This window comes from Canis lupus, chromosome 20 (assembly GCF_011100685.1).
Source record: "Canis lupus familiaris isolate Mischka breed German Shepherd chromosome 20, alternate assembly UU_Cfam_GSD_1.0, whole genome shotgun sequence".
Classification (NCBI taxonomy): Eukaryota; Metazoa; Chordata; class Mammalia; order Carnivora; family Canidae; genus Canis; species Canis lupus.
In genome coordinates, this window is record NC_049241.1 from 32345255 (window position 1) to 32358799 (window position 13545).

Sequence of the window (13545 nt, forward strand, 5' to 3'; positions counted from 1 at the left end):
GGATAGGATGAGAGCTGAGGACACAGGAAGGAAAGAGAACAGCCAAAAGCCGCTCAGATAAAGGATTGGTGGGACATGATCATGGGAATGGACATCAAAAGGGGAAAAAAATTCTTCAAGCTCCAGTCTGAATCAGGGTATTCTAGTGCATTGGCTCCCAGACAAGCCCACAGACTAAGAAAATATCCACATTTTTCAGGGGCCCCTGGCTGGTCAGTCGGTAGGGCAAGCAACTCTTGATCTTGGGGGTTGTGAGCTCAAGCCCACACTGGGTGTAGAATTTACTTAAAAAAAAAAAAAAAAAGGAAATATCCACATCTTTAAAAGATGAAGGAGCCGATATAGCCAACTGTTTATTTTGTTAAGTGCCCATTTTTAACTATCAAATACTACCACAATCTTTAAAAACCAGGCCAAGAGTTGGGAAGGATAGAACCTGAAAACAGCCTTATGAAGAAAGAGAAGAAAGGAAATTAGAATTCTCATTTTAGAAACAGTTCTGAGAATGTGAATTCAAGAGGAAAAAATTAGCAGATATGTTTTTATGCTCTGACACTTCATCTGGCTACTTCCAAAATATCTTGTAATAATTAACACTTTTTTCCAGTTTACACAGCACCTTTACATATGTGATCTCACTTAATCCTCCAAACAGCACCCTGCAATAGAAATGCCAAACGTGTGTGGTGAGCCACAATTTGTAAAACATAATCTCCCCTTCAATGCCTACACTCCCTGACAGGTCACCTTGCAATTTACACTCTACCAACCCCCCTCCTCCTGTATTTTCCAACCCCACTGAGCTATTACCTACCTCCAGGTTTTTGCACAGACCACCATCCCTATCCAGTTTACTTGGAGAACCCCTGTTTATGTCAGTACTTGGCATATGGTAGATGCTCAACCTTAGAAAAGCAGGATTCATGAAGGAGCAGACCCAATGCCTTAATTTTCACTTTAATTACTGTAAGAAGCTGATGGGCAGGCTGTGTCATCCCCTGGAGACTTTTTCTTAAGAAGTCTTCCTTTCTGTCTGTCTCACTCACACACACGCACACACACGTCTGCATGCACACATACAGACACTTACTTCGGGGCATTGCAAGGATACAGAGCCAGCTTGCAGAGGAGGGAGCCCTTCTGCCTGAATTTCAAGTAAACTGACAAATTTCAAGCTTCTGTGGTGAAAGTAAGACCATCAAGAAGCCAGATATCCACATTAAAGATGACAACCATCCCTTTGTAATTAGAGACATAGCCATCCTGGGATTTCATACTCTCCTCTTTGATCTGGAGAAACTGAAAAACTTGACGCTTCCACAGAGAATTTGGAATTATGGAGAGGGAAACTGGACAATACGGGGTGATACTTCCTTTTGATCACTACACTCATCCAAATTTAACAAATGCATACTGCTCTTTTTAAAAAATCTTTTTCTGATTAAAGCTCACTGAAAAACAGAAACTCAAACATGATTCTTTTTATGGGATATTGTTTTCTCCAAAGTCAGGCCAAAAACATAGGCACATGTCAACCCATACTTTGTAACCCAGTATCATTTCACCTTCACACCCCACTTTATAAACAGCACTTCCAATCCTTACAACAATCCTGTACCCAGGTCTGATTATTTCCATCTCACAAATGAGGAGATCAAGGCTCAGAAGGTGAGGGAGTCTGCCCAGGGCTGTACAGTGGCAGATGACCAGAGTCCATCTAACATCGAAACCCTTCAGCTGGGGCTCAGTCGGTTAAGTGTCTGCCTTTGGTTCAGGTCATGATCTGACTCATGGGATTGAGCCCCACATCGGGCTCCTTGCTCAGCGAGGAGTCTGCTTCTCCCTCTGCCTCTGCCCCTACTCATGCTCTGTCTCTGTCTCCTCTCTCAAACAAAATCTCTCAAACAAAAAGAAAGAAAGAGAGAGAGAGAGAGAGAAAGACAGAAACAAAGAAACAAAGAAACAAAGAAACAAAGAAAGAAACCCTTCAGCTGTGGGGCTCCCCTAGGAGGGGTTAGACTGTAGATCCTGCTCTGACCAACCCCTCCCCTGCCTCCTGCCTCTACAGCCTCGATGTACTCTGAGATCCAGAGAGAGCGAGCGGACATCGGGAGCCTGATGGCCCGGCCCGAGTATAGAGAGTGGAACCCAGAGCTCATCAAGCCCAAGAAGCTGCTGAACCCTGTGAAGGCCTCCCGGAGTCACCAGGAGCTCCACAGAGAGCTACTCATGAACCACAGAAGGTAGGAACAGAGCTCAGTTGCCTCAGCCCGGCAACCATCTCCTCAGGCCTGCTGCGGCTTGCGGAGGTGCCTCTTGTGGAAGGCAGGCCTGATGGTCATGCTGGGTCTCCTGGAGGCTGAAGAGGGCTGAGTGTACCCCACATAGTCACCCACAGAAACTGTGAAAGTCTAGTCCCCAGTGGTCCCCCAAAAGCCCTGCCCTCCTTCCCAGCTACCCACTCATGCCTGTCCTCCACAAACATTTACTAAGCACCTACTATGTGCCAGGCACTGCATCCAGACCTGGCATACAAGAAGGAACAGGACCCAGTTCCAGCCCTGAGAGTGGGGATGGATGCATAACCATGCAGTATGATGAGGGCATAAATGGGCCTGGAACCTCAGAGGAGGCACCTAGGAGTAGTCCAAGGTGACTTCACGGAGGAGAGGATCCCTAACAGCTAACACCTGAAGGATGGGCAAGAGTCAGCCAGACTAGGAGGTGGGCATCGGCGGGGGGAAGCAAGTATGTTCCCAGCAAAGGGAAGAGCATATGCAAATAGGCTGGAAACACAAGTAGCTCAGGGTGTTTGCAGCATGGATTTTGAGGTTGGCCAGAGGAGATGTGCTGGCCAGGGAAGGGTCTCAAGCAGGAATCACAGAGGGGGCATGAGTGGAGCAGGGGTGCAGTGAAAGAGCAGGCTTGAGATGGCAGGGCTGGAATTCAGCAAATGAAGGAAGGTGGGGGAGGCCTGGGAAATACCTCCCAGCTGGCTGGCACCAGGCCGAAGGCCGTGGCGCCTCCGCAGCTCCCTCTACTGGCACATTCTGGAGTTGGCGTAGGCTAGGATTCTCGTATTTTCAGCTCTGTGCAAGACCTTCCAGCAGGTGTCATTTTGTATGCACAGTGGGTTCTTTTTTCCTTGCTTAGTATATATATATCATGTGTATTTTCTCCGAATGTTTTTTAGAGTCATCCCTTTTAATGTAAAAAAAATACTCCCACGATAGAAAAAAAAAGCCTAAAAGACAAATCATATTTATATTTATATTTATATTTATATTTATATTTACAATACAAAACAGACCAAAAAATATATACATATCACTTATAAATCCATAAGGAAGAAAATGAACAAAGGCGGGTATAGTCAGTTTACAAAAGAAATGCAAATGTCTGGTACACATCTCAAAGGCTGTTGTTCATGTAACTAATAATCAGAGAAACAGAAATGAAAGCCAGGTATTATTTCTTGCCTACCAGATCCTAAAATATAAAAAGACTGCATGGTGATGGTGGGGAGGAGTAGATGCTCTTGTACACTGATGACAGAGTATAAATTAGGTAACCTTTCCTAGGGGGCAGATGGAAATATATATCCAAACCCTTAAAAAGAGCCTGACAAAGCAATTCCACCTTTAGAAACTTATCCAGGGAACGTAACCAGAAATAACACAGAACCTGGCCTCTGCAGTCAGACGGGCCTGGGTGCTCATGCTCGCTGAGCCCCTTCATAGCTGTGACCTGGACTGGTGTCTTAAGTCCTAGGAGCCTCATTTCCCATCTCCGGATAACAGGACAGGAATGGGACTACCTCCCGGGGCTGCCAGGAGGGTTGTACTGACAGGATGGTATAGGTAGGTGTCACTACAGGGTGCAGCCCTGAGACTGGGCGGGGCAAGGGGAGAGTTGGGGTCACCTGACGGCTCCCTCCACCCAGGGGCCTGGGCGTGGACAGCAAGCCGGAGCTGCAGCGTGTCCTGGAGCACCGCAGGCGGAACCAGCTCATCAAGAAGAAGAAGGAAGAGCTAGAAGCCAAGAGGCTGCAGTGCCCCTTTGAGCAGGAGCTGCTGAGACGGCAGCAGAGGCTGAACCAGGTGGGTGCGGAGCCTGGCCCAGGGAGGAGCCCTGCCTGTGGTCGCAGCTGGCAAGAGGGAGGAGATGAAGCAAAATGAGGCCTAAACCAGCAGTCCACCACGGGCTCAGGTCCTCACTCTGCCACTCACTCCGTGTGACTGAACCAGTGGCTTTCCCTCCCTGACCCTGGGTTCCCTTATCAGCCCAGTCGATTGCACGCTGATCCTGATCTCATTCTCACTATGTGTCTGCGAGCCAGGCAGCGTTCCCATTTTAGAGATGAAGAACCGGAGGCCCAGGTGAGGCAAGTGATTTGCACCAGGCTTCACAGCAAAAACTTAGTCTCCTGCCTGGTCACCCCAGCTACCAAGGCTGGTGGCAAAGCTGATCCCTGGTTCTGTTTCCCCAGAGAGGATCCTTGGTCCAAACACAGTGGTTTGGGGAATAGGAATTCCCCCGAGCCACACCCACTTTACACCTCTACTTCTTCTCTCCTTTAGCTGGAAAATCCACCAGAAAAGGAAGAGGACCATGCCCCCGAATTTATCAAAGTTAGGGAAAACCTGCGGAGAATCACCACGATAACCAGTGAAGAGAGAGCCCTGTAGGGCCAGGTGGGGGAAGCTCTGGTCCACGAAACCGCCCCCCTCCCAGGCCATCACACCCTCCTCCAGCCCTTCTGTATCCAGCAGCCCTGGGTCCCCAGTCTCGGGCCATCTGTGATGTTCATGCTTACTCTTGTGAAATGCCCCAGCAGGCTTGGACCCCCCTTCCCACCCACCAAGAAGCTGGGGGCCCCAAAGCTCCCAGCTTCTTCCTTCTGAGCATTCACCGCTTCTCCAAAAGGAAGCTGCTGCTCAGAAAACATTCCCAAGGCACCTCTCCCTGAAGGGGCTTCTGAGCTCCGCTGAGATTTTTCTGGCAGAATTGGGAAGGAAAGAAAGGCACCTCTTTGGCCCAACTAGCCCTCCGTTTTGCCCGTGCCTCATGGGCCCTGCTCTCAGAAAACTTCCCTGACTGTGGTTTACCTGCAGCCAGGTGTGGGGCAGCTAAGTGCTGCAGGTCAGCTTGAAAGCCAGCTGAGGGCAATCTGGTTCAAGTGCAGCTGCCCTGGTGAGGAAGGGCGGGGCGGCCCACCGGGCAGCCTTGGGGCTCCCTCCTGCCAGATTGCAAGACCACCACCGAGGACAGCTTCCCCTACACCATGCTTTCGCTCTCTCCTCTCCAAAACCTCCCTGTCTGGGCCTTGTAAGGGCATCTAACCAGGGCTGCAGCCTTCCTGCTCCCAGAAGTCTAGAACAGTGCTTCTCAAACTTTATTGTGCCTGCGAATCACTGGGGATCTTGTTACAGTACAGCTTCTGATTCAGTCGATCTGGGGTGGGGGCTGAGAGTTCGCATTCCTAACCAGCTCCTGGGCTGCTGGTCTGAGGCCCACACTGTAAGCAGCCACACATGGTAAATAGTGGAAACATGATCCCTGAAGCCACCTCTGCCCCCTAACTAACTGCCATGAATCTCTGCCCTGGGGGTGCCCTGCCTCTGCAGCCCCAGGGGCTCTCCATAATCCACCCCCTTCCAGGGCCCCAGACCTTGGAAGAGAGTTGCCGAGCAAATTATATATCGGTTGCATAATTGTCATTGACACTGGAGAGGTATATCATTGCCAATCTGCATTTTCTTACCACACTGTTCTGATGTAACTCTAGCCAAAAGGAATTTTTGTTTTGTTTTGTTTTACCTTTTCCTAAAGCCTACGGAGAACAAATATAGAGTGATTTCCAGTGGGTTTCTGGAAATATGAACACTGGTCTGAAGACCCCACTGCTACCCTTACAGACTGGCTCCTCTGAGTCCGCAATTCCATCCCCTGCTCCAACTCCCTACTCGGTTTCTACTACCTGAGCCAGCTCCAGTGAATTCACTTACTCTTCCTCAAAAATCCCTCCCCACAGGAGACCAAGTGTTGCAACATTTTGCTTCTATCCCATTGTTAAAGATTCAGAGAATAAACCAGGCTGGTTGTGTCCGCCCTCCCCACTCCCCATGAAGAATAAAATCCCCACCTCTGACTTTGCAAACCTATCATTTAAGGTGATAGGACAGTACTAGAAAAGCATTTCCTTTCACCCCTCAAAACTGCGGGGGGACAAAGCTGCCACTGGAATGCTATTTTATTCTTGGACCAAAAGTGGGACGTTCAGGAGGAAAGGGGTCATCCTGGTCTTCACTCCTAACTGAGTGGTTTGAGGATGACCAAAGATGTTGCTCTTTTCATGCGTGGGTGCCAGCCATTGTGTAAATAGACATGCTGTGTGCTTGTGTGTGTGTGTGTATAAATGTAAGTGAGGCTCTAAAAGGCCCTTGAACGTGTCTTAATGAGAACGTGGTGATGCTATTTTAGATGTCTGCCAGGTGAGAGCAATGCTAAAGCACAATCCCCAAATAAAGACCACCATTTCCCCAAAGAAGTCTCCCCAGCAGTCTGTGTGGTGTTCAGACATATGAAGAGAAGCAAGACAGCATCTAGGACGGAGTAGGCCCCTCAGAGAGAATGCTTGAGACTTCACTCAGTGGCCCCCAGAGGTGCTCCATGGAGAAGGCAAGCCATGGGGATGAAACCCCACATGGTCTAGTGGAACCATGGCAGCCACCCATGTACATTCCCCATGGTCGGTCCCAGCCCCTTCATTCCAGTTGCCTCCCACTGTAGAGGTTGTAAATCCCAATTCCCACTGTTCCAGCTTCCTTTGCAGCTTGGGGTGACAAGTGACCAGGTATGGCCAGTGCAATTTAAGAGGCAGTCTTACAGGGGCTTCTGGGAAAGTTTATGCTTTTCTGATAAAAGAGGCAGACATGGGTAACACCTCTCTGCCCCTCCATTCTTCCTGCCTTGATTGAGGATGTGATGCCTGGAGCCCCAACAGCCACCTTGCTACAATGAGAAAAAGGCCAAGAGAATCTCACAGACACTGACCTACCCTACCATCATTTGACCAAGCTGATGCCGGCAGCCATACTCCTTCAGAATTCTTGTAAATAAAGTGAAAATCCCCTTTGTTTAAAGCCATTGTTGGTCAGTCTCTGTTACTTGCACCCAGAGTATTTCTGAATACCAGCCCCCATGCCTAGAATGACCAGCAGACTATACTGAAAATCCAGATTCTTCCTTCCCATTAGAGATCAAATGGAGGGGCTCCTGGGTGGCTTAGTTGGTTAAGCATCCAACTCTTGATTTCAGCTCAGGTCATGATCTCAGGGTTGTGGGATGGAGTGTACTCACACACGCATGCACATCCTCTGTCTCTCTCTCAAATAAATAAACAAATCTTTAAAATAGTTAATTATTTTTTGAAAAAAGAAACCCTTTGGACTAGGATCCCTGGCAGCGATGCCTGAGATCTGTTTTTCTGTATCTTCTCCACATAGCCCACGCACCGGCCTGAGAACTGGTATTCGGGCATCTTTAATTCACACATCATTCAGTAGGGATTCGCCGAGTGCCCACCCTGTGCAGGAAGCATGCTGTGTGCTGGAGGCACAGTGGGAAGCAGGACGTGTTTGGATTACTGCAGTGGCCTCCTCCTAACTGGGCTCCCGGCTTCTGCCCTGGCGCCTACAGCCTACTCTCAAGAGTGCGGCCAAAATGAGCCTGTTAAAATCTAAGGCTGGTCTTGCTACTCCTCTGCACAGAGCCCTCCCTTGGCCTCCGGGAGCATCCCTCCTGCCACCTGGAAGGCCCTGCCTGTCCAGCTCCCTCTTATCCTCCCCCCTCCTCCCCTCTGCCTTCTCCTCCACTCGCACAGCTCTGGCCAGTCCGGCCACCTCACGCCACCACCATCTAAGTTCCACGCATGGCCTTTTCACCAGTTGTCCATCAGCCAGGAGCGTTGTTACAGTCCTCTCCTCCACTTTCTTCAGGGCTTTTTATTATGCTCTTACTAAATGAGGTCCTCCGTGGTCAACCCATCTGAATCACAGCATCTCCTACAAACTTCCTATCCCTTCCTTCCCTGTCTTGTTTTTCCTCCTCACCATTTGCCACCATCAGACACATATTATTTTACATGTTTATCTTGCATGTTTCCCCTAGTGATAATGTCAGCTCCATGAGGGCAGAGCTGTTTGTCTGTCTTGTTTATGGCTGAGTCCCAGATGGCCGTCTTCCCTCCTCCTTCCCCATCAGCTGGTGGCCCAGCTTGTGCCAATCGGGCAGATGGGGCTCCAGGGACAAGAATCCAGCCCCATCCCACTCACGACTTTGAGAAAAGGCAGTGGCCAAATAGGGCATGGGGCTAAGGGCACAGGTGCTCAACTCATGTTTGTGGGATAAGCGAATAAGTGAGAAAGCACTTCTCCTGCTGCAAGACCTCTAGCCTCCTCCCAGCTTTGGCCTTCCCGCTGCCATCATCTTCTTGCCTCCTTCAATTTGACCCTGGCCCAGAGATATCAGTTTGAACTAGAAGCTTTCCTTTGGCCTCTTGGGCTTTGGTCAGGACACCTGGGCCCTTCTGGCATTTGCACCTACAAGACCAACGTTGGTGCCATGTGGGCATCCAGGGAGTTAAAGTACCCCTGAAAGCAGAGGTCGGGTCATCACCAAGTCCTGTGGGCCCTAGAGAAGGAAAGGGTTGCTGCAGGAGCTCTGACATCAGACTCTACCCTAAAGCAGAATGAAGAGCAGCAAGCCTCTTCTAACTGAGCACCACCCCACCCCCCCACCTCACACCTGCCAGACCACAGGTCCCAGTCTGGGTTTGGGGAGAACCTTCTTCAGTGGCAGACCAGCACAAAATACAGCACATGGGAGATAGACAGGAGGCCTTCGGAGGCGAAGGGACTCTCCCTCCCTGATTCTGCAGTATGTACTCCAGGGGATTCCTCAAAACCCAGCTTTTGCTGGGCAGCCTCCCTACACTTGAGATGGTACAAATTCCAAGCCCCAAGAGGGAAGGCACCCTGTCTGACTCTGCTTACCGTTGCCCATACCAACCCAGAAAAAAAAAGTTCAAAAAGTTGTGAATGGGTGTCAATTATGATATATGGAAGGCCAGCAATGTCACCGGTCATGACGATTCGGTGCCATTCTCACTCAGACTAACTAAACAACATTTAGGTAAATTAAAAGACCTGCCTGACAAAACATTGCCTGGGGAAAGACAAGATTCACACAGAGCCATCTGTCTGCAGAGTCCACATTTTCTCCACTATAGCTAGACCTTTCTCTTTGGAAGGGCTCAGAGGAGGGCCCTGTGCCAATATGACGTTTTGTCATGAGATTTGATGACCTATTTCACCCTCTCTTTGTCTGTTTGAACTTGAGGGATATGGCCTTCAGCCATAAAAAATAGATTCAGGCCAACATAAATGGATATTACACCCCCACCTCCAAAGCCACAATCTTGGGGACCAACCAACAGGTTAGTATATACCATCGAAGTGGGATTCCTGCCCCCTTGCTGGACTGGACCTTTGGTTGAACAGTAACCTAAATAACTTGGTGTTTCAGGGCCCTATTCCCAGACCCATCAACCCCCAGCCACCCTGCTCCCACCAGGGCCCTGCCTCACGGTGCCCCTTCTGTAGGGCCTCACAAGAACAAAGCCCGAGCCTCCCTCTGGCTGCCTGCCCTCATCCCAGCCATCAAACTATTATCTGAGTTGATTGGCAGGCACTCACCTTGAGAGGACACTGAGTACTCATCTACTTCTCAGAAAGAAGTCAGAGAGAGATGACCAAGATTTCCCAGTAAAGCACCCTGATAACAACTCCTCTGGGCTTCCTGGCACTAGCTAAGTGAGTGGGGCTCCCCCCTCCAAGGAAGGGCTTCACATGGGTCTAGGGCACTTATGCTCACCCTTTTGGGGGCCTGACCTAAAATACTCATCCCCCACTGCAAGGCTGCCCTCTACAGAAGATAAATCCTGTGCCCAGACCTGTATTCAAGCCCCAGTTCAATCCTAATCACTACTTGCCACAAGGCTCAAAAACTTGATGGACCACATTTACCACATCTGTGACACAGGTAATGATAATTGAACATTTAGTATCTGTGCCAGGGACTGGGCTATTTGTACTTTATATGAATTCTTTCGATTAATCCCCCAGGACTGTCATTACATCCATTTTCCAGGTGAAGAATCCAAAGTGTAGGGAGGCAAAGCCACGTCCCAAAGGCACACGCTCAGCAGGTGGTGGAAGCGAGATGTGAACCCACGTCTGCCTGACTGCAGCCAGAGAATTTATCCTGGCAGCACTTGCTGGTGGAGGCTGCAGAGGATGTTTTGCAAAGCACCCACATTCAAGCGTTCCCATCTGTTGCCAAGAAACACCCCGCAAGAACACTGAGGCCCAGTGGCCTTCCTGCTTCCTCCTTCCCTGCCAGCAGGTAGTCCTGCCGGCACCCTATCTGGCAGACTGGGCCCCAGGGACAAGAATCCAGGCCCATCCCAGTCACAGCTTTAAGAAAAGACAGTGGTCAGTGGGAGACAGGGGTTCATATGCCTGCCCTTGGCCCAGGAAGTTTCGTGAAGGAGCAGAAAGGAGAGAAATCTGCATTGAGCATCCACTGTATACCTTGCAGGTCCTAAAATGTGAGACACCAGATAGAAAATGCCTAGCCGGGGGCCTGGCCCGTTTCAAGGGATGGAAGAGCCTTCTCCCTCTCTCCCACTCTCCCTCTTAAAGATACAATGACGGGTGGTGCAACATGACTGTTAGGAGTTCAGGCTACAAAGTCAGACTGCAGATTGGGGAGGGAGCCCGCTCTGCGCACTCTCCAGTGGGTGACCTCAGACGAGTTATTTAACATCTCTCTCTGAGTTGTCTGTTAAGTGAGGGTTCCCATAGTGCCAGCCTCATGGGTAGCTGAGAGGACTGAGTTAGCAGATATAAAATGTCTGGTGGGGCACCTGCCTGGCTCAGTCAGAAGAGCATGGGACTCTTGATCTTGGGGCCATGAATTTGAACCCCACGTTGGGTGCAGGGATTACTTAAATAATTAACTTTTTTTTAATTTTCTTTTTTAAAGATTTTATTTATTTATTCATGAGAGACAGAGAGAGAGAGAGAGAGAGAGGCAGAGGGAGAAGCAGGCTCCATGCAGGGAGCCTGACGTGGGACTCGATCCTGGGACTCCAGGATCGTGCCCTGGGCCGAAGGCAGGTGCCAAACTGGTGAGCCACCCAGGGATCCCCTAACTTTCTTTTTTTTAAGATTTTATTTATTTATTCATGAGAGACACAGAGACATAGACGGAGGGAGAGGCAGTCTCCTCTCAGGGAGCCCCATGTGGGACTCAATCCCAGGACCAGGATCACACACTGAGCCAAAGGCAGATGCTCAACCGCTGAGCCACCCAGGTGTCCCAAATAATTAACTTTTTTTTAAAGATTGTATTTATTCATTTTTAGAGGCAGAAGGAGTAGAGAGGAAGGGAGAAGGACAAGCAAACTCTAAGCCAAGCGTGGAACAAAACTAGGGGCTGGATCCCACCACCCTGAGATCACGACCCGAGCCAAAATCAAGAGTTAGACACTCAAATGACTGAGCCACCTAGACTCCCCAATAATTAATCAATTTTTGTAAAGTGTTTGGCAAATACAGCCAAGTGCCAGCACTCAATAATAGTTTGTTTTCATATTCCATGTCCCTGCTAGTTTCCCTGGTCATATCTGTCATTGACCTTCAAGTCATATTTCCACTCGTTTATTTCTCTTGGCCCCTAAGCTTGTCTGGCATCCATCCCTCCCTGTGGCTGGCCACCCCAAGAGCCCTTGCCCTTCTCCCAGTCACCCATTTTGGGAGAGGTGTCAACCCATACCTTTTTAGACTCCAATCCAAATTGAGGGACTTTCTAAAAAAATACCTGACGGGGACACCTGGGTGGCTCAGGTGGTTGGGCATCTGACTCTCTGTTTTGGCTCAGGTCATGATCTCCTGGTTCTAGGATCCAGCCCTGTGTCAGGCTCTGCACTCAACACAGCATGTGCTTTTCCCTCTCCCTCCCCTTCTGTTCCTGCTCTCACTTGTAGGCACACTCTCTCCCTCTCTCTCTCTCAGATAAATAAACAAAACCTTAAAGAATAAATAAAAATAGGGACGCCTGGGTGGCTCAGCGGTTGAGCATCTGCCTTCAGCTCAGGGCGTGATCCCGGAGTTCCAGGATGGAGTCCCACATTGCGCTCCCTGTATGGAGCCTGCTTCTCCCTCTGCCATGTCTCTGCCTCTCTCTCTCTGTGTCTTTCATGAATAAATAAATAAAATCTTGAAAAATAAATAAATTAATTAATTAATTAATTAAAAATAAAATAATGCCTGATGGTACTCACCATATGTCAAGGTCATAAAAGACCAAGATTGAGGAGCTATACCAGTTGGAGAAGACAGGAAAACTAAAGACAATGAAGGATCCCGAACTGGATCTCGAACCAAAAAAGGGGCATTCATAGGAAAACTGGCCAAACACTATGTGCAAAATAAGTCACTAACTCAGCAGGATTTCAAACTCTGAACATTCCAGAGACAGGACAGGCCCTTGAAGCTCCTAGAAGATAAGCTCTAAGTTCTTGGAATATCCTGCCTAAAAAGAGTGTCTCTGTATACCTGGGGCCCTGGGTCACTACAGGCAGTTTGCACTACCAATGTGTTTTATGTAGCTCCAAGGGCCCTGCTGTATCAGTTTGGCCTCTGGAGGGCTAGGTACTAAGTAGTTAAATGACTGAGTAATCAGCAGCCCATTCCTCTGTGACAGATACCCAAGAACCCTGGACACAAAGTCTGAGATGAGCTTCTATGGTTATCAGCATTTTATGTGTGTTGTCATGCAGGGAGAATTAAAGGCCATCCTTAGAGTACCACTGGGAAGGGACAACTGGGAGCTCATGCCTGGTCTTTCCTGGACTCTATCCTATATGCCTTTTTCCTTTGCTGATTTTAATCTATATCATTTTGCTGTACTAAACCAAAACCATAAGTATAACAGCTTTTGTGAGTTCTGTGAGTCTTTCTTGCAAAGCATTGAACCTGAAATTGGTCTTGGTGACCTTCCAACACACTCAAGTAAGTTTTGAAGATAAGTTAATAGTATTGGGTTCAATAACCACACTATGGTTATGTAAGCTTTAACCCTGGAGGAGGCCGTGGGGAAGTGATCCAGAAACTATTTACTATATTTAACAACTTTCTGAAAGTCTAAAGTTATTTCAAAATAAAAAGTTAAGGGAAGCCTGGGTAGCTCAGTAGTTGAGCGTCTGCCTTCAGCTCAGGTCATGATTCCGTGGTCTCAGGATCGAGTCCTGCATCAGGCTCCCTGTGTGGAGCCTGCTTCTCCCTCTGCCTGTGTCTCTGCCTCTCTCTCTGTGTCTCTCATGAATAAATAAATAAAATATTTTTTAAAATGAATAAACAAATAAATAAAATAAAAGGTTAAAACACAAAGAATAGAGAAAGATGAGATGATCATTGT

The 13545-nt window shown here is 48.7% G+C and overlaps 1 protein-coding gene across 3 annotated transcripts in view; it reads left to right on the top strand.

Annotated features, from left to right (window-relative positions):
• FAM107A (family with sequence similarity 107 member A) overlaps positions 1–7149 on the top strand; it is a 52720-nt gene extending 45571 nt beyond the window's left edge. For all 3 annotated transcript variants that reach the window (XM_038565999.1, XM_038566000.1, XM_038566001.1), the window contains 3 exons: positions 2069–2243; positions 3944–4100; positions 4581–7149. In XM_038565999.1, coding sequence (XP_038421927.1) covers positions 2069–2243; positions 3944–4100; positions 4581–4688 — 440 coding nt within the window. In that variant the 3' untranslated portion in view covers positions 4689–7149. The remainder of the gene's footprint in view (positions 1–2068; positions 2244–3943; positions 4101–4580) is intronic.
• Positions 7150–13545: the final 6396 nt, after the last annotated feature.